This window comes from Salmo salar, chromosome ssa12 (genome assembly GCF_905237065.1).
Source record: "Salmo salar chromosome ssa12, Ssal_v3.1, whole genome shotgun sequence".
Classification (NCBI taxonomy): Eukaryota; Metazoa; Chordata; class Actinopteri; order Salmoniformes; family Salmonidae; genus Salmo; species Salmo salar.
In genome coordinates, this window is record NC_059453.1 from 79,372,047 (window position 1) to 79,392,860 (window position 20,814).

Consider the following 20,814-nt stretch of genomic DNA (forward strand, 5'->3'; position numbering starts at 1 on the left):
GAATTATGGGGAGCTTCGGGCCCCGGAATGAACATAATTGTAGACTCGCAAGGCTGACTAAAAACGAGGGCTGAGGGGCTTATGTTGCAAAATTCCCTCGCTTGGCACAATCTTGGAATGCCCCAAGGTCATAAGGCGAGGGTAAAGTGGAAGAGGGTGTGTCTTTAGAGTGTTTGAACGAAGCCCATGTGTGTTCTGTGCATATAAAAACAAATATTGATTTGAGAAGCAAACTGTTTAAGAGTCTATTGGTTTAATTTACTGAAGCAACCAATGTGTAATAGTTTAAGTAAACAGACATTTTAATTTGCTTTTCTAATACCACAAATGGCTTTATCGTGTTTCAAGATGTATCACCCAAACATTTCTGATTGAACTTTTGGAAAGCCGTTTCACCTACCAGCATATAACATTTGATTACTTTTTTCCTGAACAGGACAATGTCGTCACAACAGTGTAGTTTTGGTTATAAGTAAACGTGTCACTGTTAGTCTACACATGTTTAAGAAAAATGTGACGAATAACATTATTTGATATTGGGTCGGGTTCATTTAATAAATAAATAGCTCTTCCTGGAAAATTACAGTAATAACAAGTGTACTGTAATGTTTTACTCAAATACCAAAAGGAGGGACTTTTATTTTGATTACATTAAACAGGAAGTTTGAAATTAGGTGTTGCTGGCGTACGGGTCCGTGCAGAAGCATCATTGACAAGCCAACTCCGTTGCTAGGTTTTCTGAAGTTATTTTACATTCCGCAATTGGCACATTATTAGCGAGAGCTAGCTCGCCAGAAATCGATATTGCACGCGAAATGCAGAGCTGACAAATACCGAATTATCCAGTCAGTTATTTTTTTTTTATCAACTCCCATCAAGTTGACAAAACGTCCTGTTTCGATATGGTAACTAGCTGGTCTGTACGTTAGCAAGCAAAGCTAGCTACTTTAGCCTGTTCTGCGCACAATGGTGACTGACATTCTCTGAAATGTTTGAAATAATTTTTTTTTTTTTTGTCGTGTCAGTGAATGACAGATTGCTTTAACATATTTGGTTATCTGATACGTAAAATACCTAACTAACGTTATCCATGCGATGTAAAATCTGGCAGGCGTCAGCAACGCAGCTCTGCAATGGTTTCAGGCGTCAGCAACGCCTGGGAACACGATCTTTGCATAACGACAGTCTTAATTCATTATTTTGTAACCTTAGCTAGCTAACATCGGTATGGCCTAGCTAGGCAGCCTGTCATGTCAGTAGGACCCGTTTCACTTTTTACTCATTTTCTAACGTTACTCAGTCACTGCAAGTGATTTCAAATACGGATTGTTCAATTATTGAACTGGAATCAAACTAGTTAATTCATTCAATGTAACGTTATATCCTATGTCTGCCCGCTCAGACTGTGGCGGAAGCTGTGTCTAAACGCAAGTACGCCTCGCAAGCAATACAGTTTTGGAAAAAATATGGAACGTAACTTTATCAGTGAATAATACTTTATGACTAGCGTTCCTACACGGCCATATTTCCATCTTACATCGCTTGTTTACAGAGTCGGCGACTACCTGTGCTAATTAGCTATCTGCATCGCTGAACACCTGTGTGTAACGGAAGGATGCCACAAACGTGTAACTGAAAAATTGTCAACTTTCAACTGTGTAAAGTAAGTGTATATTTTGCATTTCTGAAAGTGTGACATGAAAGTAGAGGGCTTTGCTTAAAGAACCGTGCCGCAGTTGAGAATCTATTCACGTTTAATTCCTTGGACTAATTGAGTAGACTTCTTTAGTATATTATTGGGCTCAATCAAGCTTTCTGATTAACAGTTGTCACGGCTAAATTAGTTCTGATCGTTTGCCTCGAGTCAAAATGTGCCCATAAGTTACCTACCTCATTGGTCAGAAAGCGCTAGTTAGCTAACCTAGCTTTACCTAGCAAAGACTTAGATGACCTGGAGCCAGTGGATTTGGCAATGAATAGGAAGCGAGGGCCAGCCAACGAGAGCATACAGGTCGCAGTGGTGGGTGGTATATGGGGCTTTGGTGACAAAACGGATGGCACTGTGATAGACTACATCTAATTTGCTGAGTAATGTTGGAGACTATTTTGTAAATGACATCGCCGAAGTCAAGGATCGGTAGGATAGTCCGTTTTACGAGGGTATGTTTGGCGGCATGAGTGAAGGAGGCTTTGTTGCGAAATAGGAAGCTGATTCTATATTTAATTTTGGATAGGAGATGCTTAATGTGAGTCTGTAAGGAGAGTTTACAGTCTAACCAGACACCTATGTATTTGTAGTTGTCCACATATTCTAAGTCAGAACTGTCCAGAGTAGTGATGCTAGTCGGGGGTGCGGGCAGCGATCGGTTAAAGAGCATGCATTTAGTTTTACTAGCATTTAAGAGCAGTTGGAAGGAGTGTTGTATGGCATTGAAGCTTGTCTGGAGGTTAAACACAGTGTCAAAAGGGCCAGAAGTATACCAAATTTTGTCGTCTGCATAGAGGTGGATCAGAAAATCACCAGCAGCAAGCGCGACATTATTGATATATACAGAGAAAAGAGTCGGCCAGAGAATTGAACCCTGTCGCACCCCCATAGAGACTGCCAGGGGTCCGGACAACAGGCCCTCCGATTTGACACACTGAACTCTATCTGAGAAGTAGTTGGTGAACCAGGCGAGGCAGTCATTTTAGAAGCCAAGGCCATTGAATCTACCGATAAGAATGCGGTGATTGACAGAGTCGAAAACCTTGGCCAGGTCGATGAATAGGGCTGCACAGTACTGTTTTTTTTTTATCGATGGCGGTTATGATATCGTTTAGGACCTTGAGCGTTGCTGAGGTGCACCCATGACCAGCTCCTAAACCAGATTGCATAGGGGAGAATGTATGGTGGTTTTCGAAATGGTCGGTGATCTGTTAACTTGGCTTTCGAAGACTTTAGAAAGGCAGGGCAGGATTGGATAAGAGCGTCTGCTAAATGACTTAAATGTAAATGTCAGCGGCAGTCCTGTGGGCAAAAACAGCTCGTTTATGAGAAGTCGAAGGAGAATGGCAAGAATCGTGCAAGCTAACAGGTGGGCCACAAACAGGCAAATAATGGTGCAGTACAACAGTGGTGTGCAGAACAGCTTCTCTGAACACACAACTCGTCAGTCCTTGTCACGGATGGGCTATTGCAGCAGACAACCACACCGGATTCCACTAAGAAAGCGGCTCCAGTGGGCATGCAATCACCAACATTAGAAAAACATCCCATGGTCCAACAATCCCGGTTCCTGTTGCGTCATGCTGATAGCAGAGTCAGGATTTGCATAAGCAGCATGGGTCCATTGCCCCATTCTGCCTGGTGTCAACGGTACAGGCTGGTGGTGTAATGGTGTGGGTTATGTTTTCCTGACACACGTTAGGTCCCTTGATAACAATTGTGCAACATTTCTATGCCCCCAAAGAATTCAGGCTGTAATGGAGGCAAAGTGGGGTCTTCGGAAAGGAGCACAGCAATTCAGAATGTTGAACAAAACCCCTTTTCAATTTACTCTGCAGGTTCATCGAGGTGTTGGAAATGTAATTTTGTTCATTATTCTGACTTGCAGGGCCAGGCCATATAAAAGCCAGAGCATATTGTGTGTGTGAGATATATATATATATATATATACACACACACACACACACACAGTAAGGGGGGAAAGTACTTGATCCCCTGCTGATTTTGTACATTTGCCCACTGACAAAGAAATGATCAGTCTATAATTTTAATGGTAGGTTTATTTGAACAGTGAGAGACAGAATAACAACCAAAAAATCCAGAGAAACACATGTCAAAAATGTTGTAAATTGTTTTGCATTTTAATGTGGGAAATAAGTTTTTGACCCCCTCTCAATGAGAAAGATTTCTGGCTCCCAGGTGTCTTTTATACAGGTAACGAGCTGAGATTAGGAGTTTTAAAGGGAGTGCTCCTAATCTCATTTTGTTACCTGTATAAAAGACACCTGTCCACAGAAGCAATCAATCAATCATATTCCAAACTCTCCACCATGGCCAAGACCAAAGAGCTCTCCAAGGATGTCAGGGACAAGATTGTAGACCTACACAAGGCTGGAATGGGCTACAAGACCATCGCCAAGCAGCTTGGTGAGAAGGTGACAACAGTTGGTGCGATTATTCGCAAATGGAAGAAACACAAAAGAACTGTCAATCTCCCTCGGCCTGGGGCTCCATGCAAGATCTCACCTCGTGGAGTTGCAATGATCATGAGAACGGTGAGGAATCAGCCCAGAACTACACGGGAGGATCTTGTCAATGATCTCAAGGCAGCTGGGACCATAGTCACCAAGAAAACAATTGGTAACACACTACGCCTTGAAGGACTGAAATCCTGCAGCGCCCGCAAGGTCCCGCTGCTCAAGAAAGCACATATACATGCCCGTCTGAAGTTTGCCAATGAACATCTGAATGATTCAGAGGACAACTGGGTGAAAGTGTTGTGGTCAGATCAGACCAAAATGGAGCTCTTTGGCATCAACTCAACTCGCTGTGTTTGGAGGAGGAGTGCTGCCTATGACCAAGAACACCATCCCCACCGTCAAACATGGAGGTGGAAACATTATGCTTTGGGGGTGTTTTTCTGCTAAGGGGACAGGACAACTTCACCGCATCAAAGGGACGATGGACGGGGCCATGTACCGTCAAATCTTGGGTGAGAACCTCCTACCCTCAGCCAGGGCATTGAAAATGGGTCGTGGATGGGTATTCCAGCATGACGATGACCCAAAACACACGGCCAAGGCAACAAAGGAGTGGCTCAAGAAGAAGCACATTAAGGTCCTGGAGTGGCCTAGCCAGTCTCCAGACCTTAATCCCATAGAAAATCTGTGGAGGGAGCTGAAGGTTCGAGTTGCCAAACGTCAGCCTCGAAACCATAATGACTTGGTTAAGATCTGCAAAGAGGAGTGGGACAAAATCCCTCCTGAGATGTGTGCAAACCTGGTGGCCAACTACAAGAAACGTCTGACCTCTGTGATTGCCAACAAGGGTTTGGCCACCAAGTACTAAGTCATGTTTTGCAGAGGGGTCAAATACCTATTTCCCTCATTAAAATGCAAATCATTTTATAACATTTTTGACATGTGTTTTTCTGGATTTTTTTGTTGTTATTCTGTCTCTCACTGTTCAAATAAACCTACCATTAAAATTATAGACTGATCATTTCTTTATCAGTGGGCAAACGTACAAAATCAGCAGGGGATGAAATACTTTTTTTCCTCACTGTATATATCTCACCTCTCTTCTCTCTCCTTTTTGAATCCAGGCTCCAACCCAAATCTGAGCCATGTCGTCACGCGTGCTGCTTCGGCAGCAGCTGATGCGGGATCAAGCCCAGGAGCAAGAGAGACGGGAGGCCCAGGAGCAGGCCTCTGTGGCTCAGCTCAGGGCAACTGACTCCACCCCTGCTATCGCTGTCACTCTGCCCCCAATAGCTGCTCGCCCTCTGTCCGCACAGGTGCCCGTGGAGGTTTTGAAGGTGAGGCTCCACTTCTAAAGGCTTCTCTCCAGAGGAACTACACTAGCATGGCATGCTACACCATTAAATTGCTGCGTATGACCTCCATACTAAGTTGTCATTCTCTGTTCGCTGTTTGACTGACATGTTCTACATTTTCTATCTGATAGGTGCAGACCCACCTGGAGAACCCCACCAAGTTTCACATCCAGCAGTCTCAGAGGCAGCAGGTGAAGCAGTATCTCTCTGCCACCCTCTGCAATAAGGTGGCAACTCAGACCCTGGGTGTGTCTCCCCTGGCCCTGTCTAGCTCTGCCCCTGAGATGGATCCCATAGCCCGCAGTGCTCCCAACAGCTCCATGGCTTTACACAACCTGGGATCCAACAAAGAGGAGGTATGTCCCATGTGGTTCAGTTGGTAGAGCATGGCGGTTGGAGTGCCATGCTTTTGTGTTCGATTCCCACGGGGGAGCAGTATGAAAAATGCACTCACTACTGTAAGTCACTCTGGATAAGAACAGCTGCTAAATGTCTAAAATGTAAAAGTATGTAGTATGACTGAAGACCATTACACTGCAATACACCACTCACATTGACTTGTAAGAAGCATTATATAGCTTATTACTTTCTCATGTGTTTTTGTTCTACCTTATGTTATTTTTAGTGCTACATTGATATTGATTACTGCATTGTTGGGTTTGGAGCTTGCAAGAAAGGCAAAGGGTGGCTACTTTGAAGAATCTCAAATATAAAATATATTTAGATTTATTTTTAAACTTTTTTGGTCACTACATGATTCCATGTGTTATTTCATAGTTGTGATATCTTCACTACTATTCTACAATGTAGAAAATAGTAAAAATAAAGAAAAACCCTCAACATTTGACTGGTACTGTATTTTCAATGAAAGTTTAGGCTAAATGTCTAGACTGCTGGTCACTTATTTCTTCATTACTTTTTTGTTTGTTCTGTTGTGACATGCTTGAGGTCTCACAACTAGGATGCATGCCTTTGTTATCTTGCCCTTGTTGGCTTGGTGTCACAGTCTTCTGTTAAATACTACACTGGCAGCTTAATGATATCTTAACCTCTCTTACACATGCCTTTGCTTTGAAATCATGCTTCATAAGGGCAAGATAATAACTTGCTTTGTGTCAGTGTTCTTTCCCTATATGTTTCAAATAAGTAATTTAATATACTTAAATTCAAGCTGGCCTTTAACGTTTCATATAAAAAAAATATATATATTATTTATTTTACCTTTATTTAACCAGGTAAGCTAGTTGAGAATAAGTTCTCATTTACAACTGCGACCTGGCCAAGATAAAGCAAAGCAGTGCAACAGAAACAACAAAACAGAGTTACACATGGAATAAACAAGCGTACAGTCAATAACACAGTAGGAAAAAAAGAAAGTCTATATACAGTGTGTGCAAATGGCATGAGGAGGTAAGGAAATAAATAGGCCATAGTAGCAAAGTAATTACAATTTAGCAGATTAACACCAGAGTGATAGATGAGCAGATGATTGTGTGTAAGTAGTGATACTGGTGTGCAAAAGAGCAGCAAAGTAAATAAAAACAATATGGGGATGAGGTAGATAGATTGGGTGGGCTATTTACAGATGGACTATGTACAGTGCAGCGATCGGTTAGCTGCTCAGATAGCTGATGTTTAAAGTTAGTGAGGGAAATGTAAGTCTCGGAAGTCTCTTTTATTACGTGTTCTATGAAGCTGCTAAGTTATTCTATGTATTGATTGGGGGTGTGTGTATCTTTCCAGATAGATGGTGTAATTGATGACATCATCAGCCTTGAATCAAGTTTCAGTGACGATTTCATGACATTAATTGAATTGGGGCTACAGCTGCCTAGTACGGTATGTGGAAATGTGTATTTATCAGTGTTTTTGTCCATTGCACTTAGGCTAATCCAATCATTCAGTGAAATGCAATTAACAACCAGCCTGTCATTCTTGGAATTATCTTGCTATATCTGTTGTCTTTGTTGATATTCTCTAACTGGAATTCAGTGGTGCTGTAGGAGTAAACATACACTTCTGGCACTTAACTAGGACTTGTCAGACCAGTGTTGTCTGGGTGGGGTAGCAACCAGGAGAGAGGAGAGTAGGACAAAGCATGCAGGGCATGGCAGCATGTGAAGTTGGAATGGTGGACAATGTAAAGAGGGTTCTGAAAATACTTCAACTATTTTAACAGTGAAGTTGTTATAGGGAAAGGGATTGAAGAGATTGCGCCCCACATTAGAAAATTAGAATTTTGGTTTTTCTTCAGGAACATGGGGGGGAAAAGCAAGAACATTGAGGTAAATCAATCGTGCTGTAAGTTAGCAAAATGGCATTGTTAAGGAGAATGGACATTTATCCATTTCTCACATTTATCAGGATTTCTAGCCTACCTCAACACTCATCAGATTTGTTTGTTTCAAATGCGCTAATGCTTTTGGATAAATGTTAATCTAAGGTTCTACAAGGTTATTAGGCCTATACGAAATTGCGATGACTTGCTTTAAATTATGTTCTTTATAAGCCAACCAACCTGTGATATGGTGATTTAGTACAGTAATACAATGTAGCCTAGCTTATACATGTCCTATTTCTAACAGGATAGTTCTTACAAGAGATGTTAGTACATGTTATTTTAATTTTATTTAAAAAAAATACAGGGAACAGTGCACATTAATCTACGTTTCAGTAAAAGTGGCGTTTTTGGCCAGCCGGCTAATTTTCAACCGCAGTCCCTGGGCAGGTTATTAAAAACAACTACAACAACAATACAGACAAACAATGAGCAGTGAGCACATGCAGAGCAACATAGGACAAGCAACACGTAGCACGCAGACAGCAACATAACACATAAAGCAATAAAACAAAATACATAAAAGCAGCAAAGAGTTTCCCCACCTCACAAGCTACAGACAACATAAAGATTTTTTTAAATTTGATTTATTGGAAAAATAGGATGTTGAATTACCATTATCCTTTTGTTTTGACACCTAAATTAGTATTCTGGTACACAAAGGCCAAGAAAATGTAAGACTACAAAATATAAATTAATTTATTAAAATGTTAATGTTTAATTCATTTCCTCACGAAGCTCATCCAGGTTGTTAGTATTCAACATTGTTTGCTTTGATGTTAATGCAGGGTTTCCGTGTTTCTTACAGCTCCCCGGGCACCTCCTGGAAGTGAACCATAGTCCTGGAATGGCAGCACCTACCCTCACTGTCAGCATCTCCTGCCCTGCAGATCTAACCAATATTAAAAGGGAATACTCTGGTATAGTCTTGTTCCTTTACTAGGCCCCTGATCCTTATTTTATATAGCTCTGGAGATGAGCATGTTTGTTTTGATTATACACTTCTTATGTAATGTCCTACGTAACTTTCCATTTTATTGAGAGGGAAAGGTTGAATTGTAACTTGTGTAAATGGTAAGATAATTGGTTTTTAGGTTGCACGGCAGTACCTCCAAAGTATATGTTATGTTTAAGATGCAGATAACAAAGCGCTGGTGAAAGAGAGACAGAAGAAAGACAACCATAACCTCAGTGAGTCAACGCTTTTTACTCACTTCTGTATTGTTCTTAACCCACTATGATGCTAGCCAGCTCTTGTTCCTCTTGGAGTGGCAGTGAGTTTAATTTCTCAATCTCTTTATCTGGTTTCTCTTGACAGTTGAGAGGAAGCGGAGGTTTAACATCAATGACCGCATAACAGAGCTGGGGTCCATAATACCCAAGTCAAGGGACTCGTGAGTTTGTCATTCTTTATTTCTTATACAGGACATTTACTTTGGATTAATTAATCAGTTGCGCTATTGACACAAATTAATTCTAGGAAATCTCAATCAAAGTTTACATTTTGTATCAGATTTGATATTCCTCTTTAACAACCTTCTCTCATGGCTGTAGGGAGATGTGCTGGAATAAGGGCACCATTCTGAAGGCCTCAGTGGACTACATCAGGAAGCTGCAGAAGGAGCAGCAGAGAGCCAAGGAGGTAGAGATGCGTCAGAAGAAGCTGGAACATGCTAACCACTGCTTGATGCTGCGCATCCAGGTCAGTTTTTGGAGAAAAAAGTAAGAAATGCTATCATACAATGTATTTAGTGATTGCTACTAATGTTCCCTTATTGTTCTTTTGTGAAGGAGTTGGAAGTGCAGGCTCAGCTTCATGGACTCTCTAGCCCGATGTCCTATGGTCTGAGTTCAGACCCCTCCCTCATCCAGCAGCAGCACCTTCAGCAGGGAGGTCATATACTAGGGCCCAGAACTGGAGTGGCCTGCTCCCAAACCTTTCTCAGCCTGGGTGATGCAGCCATGGCACAGCCCATCCCTACCTCCTTCCTCTCTCCACCCTCCACTGACTCCCCTGTGGGTGTGACCATAGGCAGCCCTCTGGACCTGGGCAGTCTGAGCTTCGCTGAGCTGGATGACCCCTCCAATGCTGGGCTGTTCCCAGACGTGGGGTTGGGGGATATCCTCATGGATGAGGGGTGCACACTGTCCCCTGAGAGGGTGGACCCACTGTTTTTCGTGTCACCAGGTGCCTCGAAGACCAGCAGTCGTAGGAGCAGCTTCAGCATGGAGGAGGACTTGTAAAGGGTCATATTGGGGTCAAGCTGATCGAGAGAGAGAAGGGATTTAGGGAATGAGAGGGCTAGGGCAGGAGGAGGAGCACAGGAAAATAAGAGCCCCCGGAGTTAAAACACTGCATATGGCACTGGACTCTCCTTTAAAACAAACAGCCAATCGTTTAACGTAACAGGACTTTGATCTGAATCATGCATCAGTACAAAATAAATGACAATCCTTTCCTCTCTTACCAAGTTAATATTGGTCCCTGAACTTAGAAAAAGAAAACAAAAACTTTTCAGTACACGAATCAATAGTAATGCAATAATTTTCGAATGGAAAATAGTAAAATTAGTATTTGGATATTGACTATGGACATTGATTTTTGTTCTGTTTCTTGCAAGCCTCAACTCAACCAAGAGTTCCCTGCAGAGAAATTAAAGAGGAAATAGTGGTGGTTTAGTCAAGTATATTATTGGTCCTTATAGAGCGTATACTTTGTGCACTTTGTAACTTTTGTGAGAAGAAAGCAATGAGGTTCTTGTATCTATTTAGTGAAATTGGAATGAACTACATAACGGGTGCGCTATTGAATTGAGGTATTTTTTAACTGACTTGAATCAGGATCTGTTAGCTTAAAGTGTTTAAGTTTATGCCTATTTTTACACATCTCAGAAGGTTTGTCTAACAAAAATGTACCAAAGTAGTATTTATTAAATATATGGCACATAGTGTTTGTGATTTAAAACAAACACATTTGATGACCTGTAAAAACAAAAGATATCTAGATTTACTGTATCTTACATTTACTTTCAAAGCATGTTGTTGCGCCTTTTCCTGTTGTCTATGCATTTTCTTTTAACGCTTTTGTCCGTTGAATGGTTGTACAGCTGGTCAGTAACTCAACTAATGATAAGCGAGAGAAGTAAAACAAAAGCTACTGCAGCTAGTCAGCCAAAGCAGGCCACCTTTCACAGAAAGATAATATATTTAAGTCATTATACGGGTGTGTTATATAGTAAATGGAAGTATAGCTTTAACGTATGTTAATCTCTGAAACACTGCATGCTACATGTGTGTTTGTGTTGTAAAAACATGTACTGGGTTGTGTGCAGTAGTCTTTCTGAGATGGTCATTTGTGATGATATGATAAGATTATGTTGAATAAGATTTATATGGCTGTTCCAAGTCTAACTCTAGACATACAGGTAAAATGAATCCTTAATCCACTTTTTCCTTAGTCCTCTAATCTGAAAATGTGTATGGTCAAATGTGTATGGTCATGGGACTGTCTAACATTCCCCATGTTTTTCCCAGAGACTGAAATCTGTATATGTTTATTATCACTCCTCTAGCCCCCATAGTCTTTCTTTAATTTGTATTGACAAGCTTTTCAAAGAAAAGTACATTCATTACCTGTATATGTTTAGGGATCTGTTTCCATGTCTGGAACTCTGTTTTATCTATTGCCATTGATGCTTCCCAAATGCTTCTCTTTCCTCCATGTCAAGGAAGATCCCTGCAGTGTACTCTCCTAACACAGGCTTTTTTTATGGAGATTAAAATGTTTGAGACAAACAATGCAATATCTGTCTATCTGTTTCTAATGCACATTGTAGTGTTTGTTTGTGTCAATTAATCCCTTAAAGGATGGGATCCTCTAATTTGAATCATTTCGAAAAATATATATTTTTGCTGTTCTGATTTTCAGTTATGGTTCTGCTTTTACTGGAATGCAAACCTCTTAACAGCCTTAAAGGGAATATATTGTTGTTGGACACTTTTTATATTTGAATGTGTAGCTTTTTCTATACTCAGATAAGCAACCTGTCTAAATCTACACTATTGTCTGGTGTTTGTTTATTTTAAACTAAATAAAAATCAGGATAAAACATTTGCCTATGTTGAATGCTTTTCACTGCAATGATGCAATTACAGTTTCATGCTTGCTCTATTTAATCATGGTATTTCACAATGGAAAAAGGGTTTTCAGAGTGCATTGTGTCTCTATCGTCGGGCTTCATTGTTCCAAACATGCTTTTCTTGCATACCCTCTGCTTTCTCAGACTGGATCTTGGATTTGGAATGTATTCAATGGGTAAAAGCAATATGGTAGTGTTGTGGCTCCTCCTAGCTTTGCAGGAGCTTTGTACTGGATTTCCACAAATTGCATGACAGTGCAAAGAGGTTTAAAGCTTTATTTTCCCCGAACTACTGTAATAAAATTAAGGTGGGGAGTCTCAAGGTGGGGAGTGTACAGAGTGCAATCACCCAATTAAATACATATTCAATACATGAGTGCAATTATCCAGAGAGAGTTTCTGTTGATTCATTTTAATGGCTTTTATTCCATTATAAATCATTTTTCTTGAATATCAGGAATGGCAACACATTTTCTGTAAATGTAAACAGTATACGTATGTGACTTCTGAATATCAAACCATACTGTAAATGTGCCCTGTCCTGCCAATATTTTACGTTAGTAGAATTCATACAGTCGATTGTCCATAATAATATTACCATGCTTCTATTAACATTTTATTTTCGTTTGTCCTTTCAAATGCTGATACCTTCCTTGCTGCCAAGAACTCCAGATCATTTACCCCACCCCCCCACCCCACCTCACTCACCATGAGCAGATTTATGGTTTAGTTAATCACTACTCTCAATGAACTATACTTAGAGTGCAGTGGTACCCTCTCTTTCAACAGTCTCACTCCCTATCAGCATTAAAGTATCACCGAGTTGTCTGTATGTGGTTAGCTCTCTTTCACATTGTGGTCCACCTTGAGTCATTGGTTAGAAAAACATGTTGCCAGTGCAGATTTAGAAATGCAAAGAACCAAGCAGACTTTGTCAGTTACATTTAATTTAGATCTTGGGGTAACTACAGCAGATTCGTTACTGTCCTTTGAGTTTGGCCCTACACCATCTCTACAATCTCTGACTCTTGACAGTGTTCATAATTGTTTGACACTAACCAGGTTAGTGGAAGAGCATTTGTGAGATCTCCATGCCTAGATCCACACACTCTGTGGCTTGCATGCAGATATCACAGGCACAGCACTCAAATCCTGGATCTACACACGGGCAGCAGTGGGCATCCAGACACCCACAGCAGCCACAGTGATGGGTCATGTCCAGCAAAGGCTCCAGGGAATCAGGCTCACAGCAGTACACTGTGGAGCGCAGGGAGGAGCACAGGGATGAGGCACAGGCATGGCATCCTTTCCCCGTGGCCAGTAAACAGTCCCAAGGCTGACAGAAAAGACATGACAAGAGGATGGAGGCGCACAGGTCTAAGGATGTGAAAAGACAGGAAGCAGGGAAACATGGATTGGAAGGCATTTGTAAAGAGGAAAGTACAAAACTATAAATGCAAAACTACATTTAAATCTAGAAGTAATTTATTTCTTCACATTCAGAAAAGGCTCTCACCATCTCCATCCACTTGGTTAATCTGGACAGCAGAGGTTTTGTAGCTGCTCTTCCTTATTGAAGTGGGTGGCGGTCTCATTTGGTATGGTGGGCAATGCTTTGAGGTGATCAACTGTGGGGAAATGGGCTGTGGTTGTTCTTTTGCCACAGACCATTGTTGTGCTTCATTTGTCTTGTCCGTTAGTAAGGTACTATGATGTTCTGGTGGTGAAATTCAGAATTCTCAGCAATTGGAGGTTCTGAATATGATATGAAATTAGATTAAGAAATAAGTGGTTACACTTTCAGCTAAAGCAATGTCATCTTGTACAACATTCTTGTGTACAGATTGCTTCAATCTTCATTCAACGTGATACCTAATGTTGTTGTCAGTAATGCAAAATTAATAGGTAGCAGGCAGGAACTATCATTGGCAGAAACATCAGTCAAAGATGGTTGACTGTCCTCATGGTGAATCCGGTCCGACAAAGTGCTTTCCTCTGTCAAAGATGCTTTAATTTGGAAGAAAAATACCATGTTACAACATGCAAAATTAGTTTCCTGGGTGAGGGGAAGAAAACATAACACATAGCATCCCCCAGATAATGCTGAACATTCACTTTGAAAGTGTTAAGCGTGTATATGGGAGGCAAAGTCAAGTGCAGGAGAGCGGAGTATATTAAACAGGCGCACTTTAATACCGGTCAATAACGACAGCACATAAAACATACTAGTGCCACAAACACAGTCTAATCCAAAAGTGCAGCGCCTGACAAAATAATCACGTAACAATAAACAATTACACACAAACACATGATGGGGAACAGAGGACTAAATACATGTAGATTGATTGGGGAATGAAAACCAGGTGTGTATGGAACAAGACAAAACAAATGGACATATGAGAAATGGAGCGGCGATGGCTAGAAAGCCGGTGACGTCAATCGACGAACGCTGCCCGAACAAGGAGAGGAGCCGACTTCGGCGGAAGTTGTGACAGTACCCCTCCCTGGACACGCGGCTCCAGCAGCGCGCTGACACCAGCCTCGGGGACGACCCGGAGGGCGAGGCGCAGGGCGATCCGGCCGGCGACGGTGAAACTCCCGCAGTAGTTCGTGGTCCAAAACATCCGCAACCGGAACCCAGCACCTCTCCTCCGGACCGTACCCCTCCCACTCCACGAGGTACTGAAGGCCCCCTGCCCGACGCCCCGAATCCAGGATGGATCCGTCCCTCTGCCCCCTCGATGTCCAAAGGGGGCGGAGGGACGTCCCGCACCTCAGATTCCTGGGGCTGACCAGCCACCACCGGCCTGAGGAGAGACACATGGAACGAGGGGTTAACACGATAATCAGAGGGAAGCTGTAATCTGTAACACACCTCGTTCACCCTCCTCAGGACTTTGAAGGGCCCCACAAACCGCGGACCCAGCTTCCTCTGTGTCATACAGCCGGGACAGTGCATCTGCCTTCGTATTCTGGGAACCTGGTCTGTAGGACAGGGTAAACACATATCGGGTAAAGAACATGGCCCACTTTGCCTGGCGAGGATTCAGTCTCCTCGCTGCCCGGATGTACTCCAGGTTGCGGTGGTCAATCCAAATGAGGAAAGGGTGTTTAGCCCCCTCAAGCCAATGTCTCCACGCCTTCAACGCTTTAACCACAGCCAACAGCTCCTGGTCCCCCACATCATAGTTATGCTCCGCTGGGCTGAGCTTCTTCGAGAAGAAAGTACTGGGGCAGAGTTTTGGTGGCGTACCCGAGTGCTGTGAGAGCACGGCTCCTATCCCAGCCTCGGACGCGTCCACCTCCACTATGAACGCCAAAGAGGGATCCGGATGGGCCAGCACGGGACCCGAAGTAAACAGAGCTCTTAGCTGCCCAAAAGCCCTATCCACCTCAGCCGACCACTGCAACCTTACGGGACCCCCCTTCAGCAGTGAGGTAATGGGAGCAGCCACCTGGCCAAAACCCCGGATAAATCTCCAGTAGTAATTGGCAAACCTTAGAAATCGCTGCACCTCCTTTACCGTGGTGGGAGTCGGCCAATTACGCACGGCTGCAATGTGGTCACTCTCCATCTCCACCCCTGATGTGGAAATGCGATACCCTAGGAAGAAGACGGCCTGCTGAAAGAACAAGCATTTCTCAGCCTTGACGTACAGGTCATGCTCCATCAGTCATCCAAGTACCCTGCGTACCAAGGACACATGCTTGGCGCGTGTAGCGGAGTATATCAGAATGTCATCGATATACACCACTACACCCTGCCCATGCAGGTCCCTGAAAATCTTGTCTACAAAGGATTGGAAAACTGATGGAGCATTCATCAACCCGTATGGCATGACTAAGTACTCATAATGCCCTGAGGTGGTACTAAACGCTGTCTTCCACTCGTCTCCCGGATACGCACCAGGTTATACGCACTCCGGAGATCCAGTTTAGTGAAGAAGCGCACCCCATGCATTGACTCAATCGCCGTGGCGATAAGAGGTAGCGGGTAGCTGTACCTCACCGTGATTTGATTGAGATGTCTATAGTCAATGCACGGGCGTAGACCTCCATCCTTCTTCTTCACAAAAAAGAAACTCGAGGAGGCGGGTGAAGTGGAGGACCGAATGTACCCCTGACGCAGGGATTCAGAGACTTATGTCTCCATAGTCACCGTCTCCGCTTGCGACAGGGGATACACGTGACTCCTGGGAAGCGCAGCGTCTGCCAGGAGATTTATCGCACAATCCCCCCGTCGATGAGGTGGTAATTGAGTCGCCTTCTTTTTACAGAAGGCGAGAGCCAAATCTGCATATTCTAGGGGGATGCGCCTGGTGGAGACCTGGTCTGGACTTTCCACCGTGGTAGCACCAATGGAAACCCCTACACACCTCCCCGAGCACTCTCGCGACCACCCCGTGAGAGCCCTCTGTTGCCAGGAAATAGTGGGGTTATGATGAGCTAACCAAGGAAGGCCTAGTACCACGGGAAACGCAGGACAGTCAACGAGGAAGAGACTGATTTTATCCTCGTGACCCCCCTGCATCTCCATAGACAGGGAGATGGTGGCTTCCCTGATTAGCCCGGACCCTAATGGTCGACTATCCAGAGCGTGAACCGGGAAAGGTCTAACTACAGGAATAATGGGGATCCCTAAACTAAGGGCTAACGCTCTGTCGATAAAATTCCCAGCTGCGCCTGAATCGATGAGCGCCTTATGCTGGGAATGCGGGGGAAAATCAGGGAAACAAACAGGTACAAACAGGAGATCAACAGAGGACTCTGGATGAGTGTGGTGCAGACTAACCTGGGGTGCCAGAATGCCCTGCCTGTTACCTCGACTCCCAGAGGAACCGACACGACACCAACCAGCAGTGTGCCATCTGCGGCCACAGAAGGTGCACGTAATGGCTCCTCCTCCAGTCTCCCTACGCACAGCTCCTCCCAACTCCATGGGCACCGGAGCGGGAGTGCTGAAAGATGTCACGACAGAACCCCCTCTGGACGTCCGCGGGTGACCAGCAGGTTATCCAACCGGATGGGCAACTCCACCAGTTGGTCAAAGGGGATGGTGGCATCCCTGCAGGCCAGCTCACATTGGATGTCCTCGCGCAGGCTGCACCGATATTGGTCGATGAGGGCCCTGTCGCTCCAGCCTGCTCCAGCAGCCAAGGTCCGGAATTACAGGGCGAATTCCTGGGTGATCCTGGTCCCCTGCCTCAAATGGAAGAGCTGTTCTCCCGCCGCTCTCCCTTCGGGCGGATGGTCGAAGATGGCCCGGAAGCGACGGGTGAACTCCACGAAGTGGTCCAACGCCATGTCATCTTCTCCCGACAAGGCGTTTGCCCACTCCAGAGCTCTCCCTGAGAGGCATGAGACAAGGGCAGACACTCTCTCCCTTCCCGAGGGAGCTGGGTGCACAGTGGCCAGGTAAAGGTCCAGTTGTAATAGGAATCCCTGGCACTGTGTGGCCATCCCATCATACTCCCTGGGAAGGGAGAGACGTATCCCACTGGGACTGGCTCCGGATGGGACGGGTAGAGGCAACCCCGGTTGCACTGGTCGAGGCACTGGAGAGACTTCCTGTCTCTCCCAGCGGTCCATAGTCTGGACAACGCGATCCATCATGGCACCAACATGATGTAACATAGCCGAATCTTCCTGGACGCGCTTCTCGACTCCTCTAACCGGGGTACCTGCTCCTGCTGACTCCATAGTTGGTGTGTAATTCTGTTAGGTGTGTATATGGGAGGCAAAGTCAATTGCAGGAGAGCGGAGTATATTATTAAACAGGCGCACTTTAATACCGGTCAACAACAACAGCACATAAAACATACTAGTGCCACAAACACGGTCTAATCCAAAAGTGCAGTGCCTGACAAAATAATCACGTAACAATAAACAATTACACACAACATATGATGGGGAACAGAGGACTAACTACATGTAGATTGATTGGGGAATGAAAACCAGGTGTGTATGGAACAAGACAAAACAAATGGACATATGAGAAATGGAGCGGCGATGGCTAGAAAGCCGGTGACGTCGATCGCCGAATGCCGCCCGAACAAGGAGAGGAGCCAACTTCGGCGGAAGTCGTGACAGAAAGACTAGCAATCTGAAGCACATGAAGTACCTGTGTGGTCCACTGTCGATCCATTGGTAGCATTTTGTGCACTTAGATCGTGTATTACACAGCAGGACTGTGATCTCTCTGGATTCACTTCTCCAGACTCCCGGTTCTAATCCATGGCATCAGTTAAGAAACATTCGCTGTCTCCAAAGCAGCACAATCAATTTGAAATCTAAAAGGCAACAAAGAGACAAAGGATATTTCAGCTATTCACTAAATGGGTTCCAGGCAGCAGTTTTAAGATATGCAAGAAATAGCATGGTTATTAATCTATTATTAATCTCCATTTTGGAAAAGACATCTGGATACTGGCCGGGGTGAGGAAATGCTGACATCCTAATGAAAGTACAGGAGCACACCATTTTCAGCAAGGGTTTTGAGAGGTTTGTAATTGTAGGAATTGACCTATACATCAGCACAACCCCCTTCGCTGGCCAGGAGTCCTTTTGAGGTACCAGTCTTGACCAGCAGGCCCAGGATATATGGCCCCGATCAGCCTGCAAACTTAACCCATGCATATCATGTATTCTAAACATATTTAAAAAATGAATATATAAAATACTTGTTTTTGCTTTGACTACAAGGAACAAGAGTAGAATCCACATCACATTCAGAAGCAATTCAATGTTCATGTTTCTCAAGACGCATAATGTCAAATTATACTAAATGAAATATTGAAAAGGGTATTGGTTTGATCAAATGCATAGCAAATATGTTTTACTTATTGTGAATCTATTTCTAAATTGATTGAGAATAATTAATTTGTACGGGACAGCAGTATCACACACAGTATCATGCACAGTATCATACACACAATGAATTGTACTAATAGATAAATAAAAACTTTGCAATGTAGCCACCATAATTACATATTCTGTAATAAACTAAATGTACTTACATTAGAAGCTTGAGCTTGGATAGAAGCTCTCTGGCATTGTAGTTGAAAGTGGATATAGCCTACTGTACTAACAACCTAAACAACATTGCGGACTACCTATCCCTTCCCTCTCATGCTCCTCTCCCTGTTGTGTTTTTTTTTGTGTGTGTGTGTGTGTGTGTGTGTGTGTGTGTGAGAGAGAGAGAGAGAGAGAGAGAGAGAGAGAGAGAGAGAGAAAGAGAGGGGGTGTTCTTGACTGATGAGATAAAATGAGAGATGAGATGAGGTGAGATTAGAGACTAATATTTCTAGATACTCCATTCAGAAACAATAACTATGTGGGATGTAATGCTGCTATCTTAAATCTAACCAAAGTGCACCCCATTTAGTGACGCCTTGATGATAGATGCCAACCAAGATATCCTTCAGTCACGGCAACTGGGGAATGCTGGGAACGAGGAGGGGGTAAGCAGAGCGCATACGGGTGGACAATCGGGCAGAAGGTGGTAGAATATGTACTGGGGGACAGAGAGAAAGGGCATTGGGGAACCTTCCTCCGTGGCTGTTTTCATAACCAAGTGTAGATGTGGACATGATTGAGGGCAGGAGAGAATGGGGTGAGGACGTGAGACGGTGTGTGGAGAGATATATAGATACTTGATTTTATTCGTTTTTAAAGATATATACAGATGGTTCAAAGGATCCAATCAATGGAAGAGTGGGGGCAGGGGTGTATATCACAGATTTCAATGTTAGAGTATATAAGCGGTTAACTGATAATGTGTCAGTGTATGCAGCAGAGTTGATGGCCATGATTATAAGTTTGAGATGGGTGGAGGAGGTGAAACCACTCAGAGTGGTGATCTGCTCTGATTCGGCTGCAGTGTTGAATAGTGTGAAGTCAGGCAGGTTGATAGGGGAGACTTGTTTTTGGAGATGATGGTGCTGTTAATGGGATTGGAGAGGAAGGGAGTGGTGGTCAGCTTTTGTTGGGTTCCCGCCCATGTGGGTGTGGAGGGTAATGAGAAGGCTGATGTGGTGGCTAAGAATGCTATGAGGAGAGAAGGGGTAGATTTTCAAGTCCCGCTGGGCCGCAGGGAAGTCAAGTCCCTGATCCGGGCAAAAATGCTCGATCTTTGGCAAAGGAAGTGGGATGCTAGTTGTAAGGGGAGGCAATTTCATTGCATGCATAGATGTGTATGTAGACAGGACGAGTATTATGTGCCAGCTGAGCCTAAATGCAGCAAATGTAGTTGTGAACATGCACCCGAATTTCTGAAGTTTCCTGTTAGGGTGAAGGAGACGGAAGTGGCAAGAATAAGGGCTGTCCAGAATGTCTCCTATCATTGAGAAGAGTGGAAGAAAGGAGTGAAGTTGAAGAAGTAATGGTAGTAGGAGTAGAGACACCAGGTCATATTATTTGTTAACAAAGGGATCCTGACATGTTGCATATTAAGAAGGTGGAATTTGTGGTGTTTATTACTTTGGTTATCAGCACAAACGGAGGAAATCAGAGAAAATAGGCATCCTTGTGAGTTTTTTGGGACATTTTCTGCAGAGGCATTACACGGAATCCTGTCCATGACTCCTTTCTCACCGGCACGTGATTTGAATGTGACTGAAGGAGTGGGATGGTTGTTTGATTTACTTTTGTATTTTGTCGTGTCCCCGTACAGTAGGTGGCGGCAATATATATGGACACCATATGTGAACTGATTGCCCACCATCTATCTTCTGAGCTCGCGCTGCTAGGTGACCTAAACTGGGACATGCTTAAAACCCCAGCCATCCTACAATCT

At 43.8% G+C, this 20,814-nt stretch overlaps 1 protein-coding gene and 1 long non-coding RNA gene across 6 annotated transcripts; one reads left to right on the forward strand and one right to left on the reverse strand.

Moving 5' to 3' along the window:
• The first annotated feature begins 697 nt into the window (after positions 1 to 697).
• On the forward strand, positions 698 to 11,994 carry LOC106565767 (transcription factor E3). 5 transcript variants are annotated; one of them, XM_014133261.2, is made up of 10 exons: positions 698 to 1,431; positions 1,553 to 1,663; positions 5,313 to 5,525; positions 5,675 to 5,899; positions 7,287 to 7,382; positions 8,690 to 8,801; positions 9,016 to 9,072; positions 9,200 to 9,275; positions 9,436 to 9,583; positions 9,673 to 11,994. In XM_014133261.2, the coding sequence occupies exons 3-10, from the start codon at positions 5,334 to 5,336 to the stop codon at positions 10,123 to 10,125; spliced, it is 1,359 nt and encodes a 452-aa protein (XP_013988736.1). In that variant the 5' UTR covers positions 698 to 1,431; positions 1,553 to 1,663; positions 5,313 to 5,333; the 3' UTR covers positions 10,126 to 11,994. The 5 variants fall into 5 exon arrangements, with proteins under 5 accessions (XP_013988736.1, XP_013988737.1, XP_013988739.1 ...); XM_014133262.2 differs by having other exon boundaries at positions 698 to 905; XM_014133264.2 differs by having other exon boundaries at positions 698 to 1,663; positions 9,022 to 9,072.
• An 800-nt stretch (positions 11,995 to 12,794) lies between these two features.
• Positions 12,795 to 19,161, reverse strand: LOC106565766 (uncharacterized). Its single transcript, XR_001319729.2, has 4 exons — positions 19,037 to 19,161; positions 18,142 to 18,310; positions 13,537 to 13,775; positions 12,795 to 13,397 (listed from the first exon to the last, which is right to left on the reverse strand). It is a non-coding gene; the product is annotated as an uncharacterized lncRNA (long non-coding RNA).
• Positions 19,162 to 20,814: the final 1,653 nt, after the last annotated feature.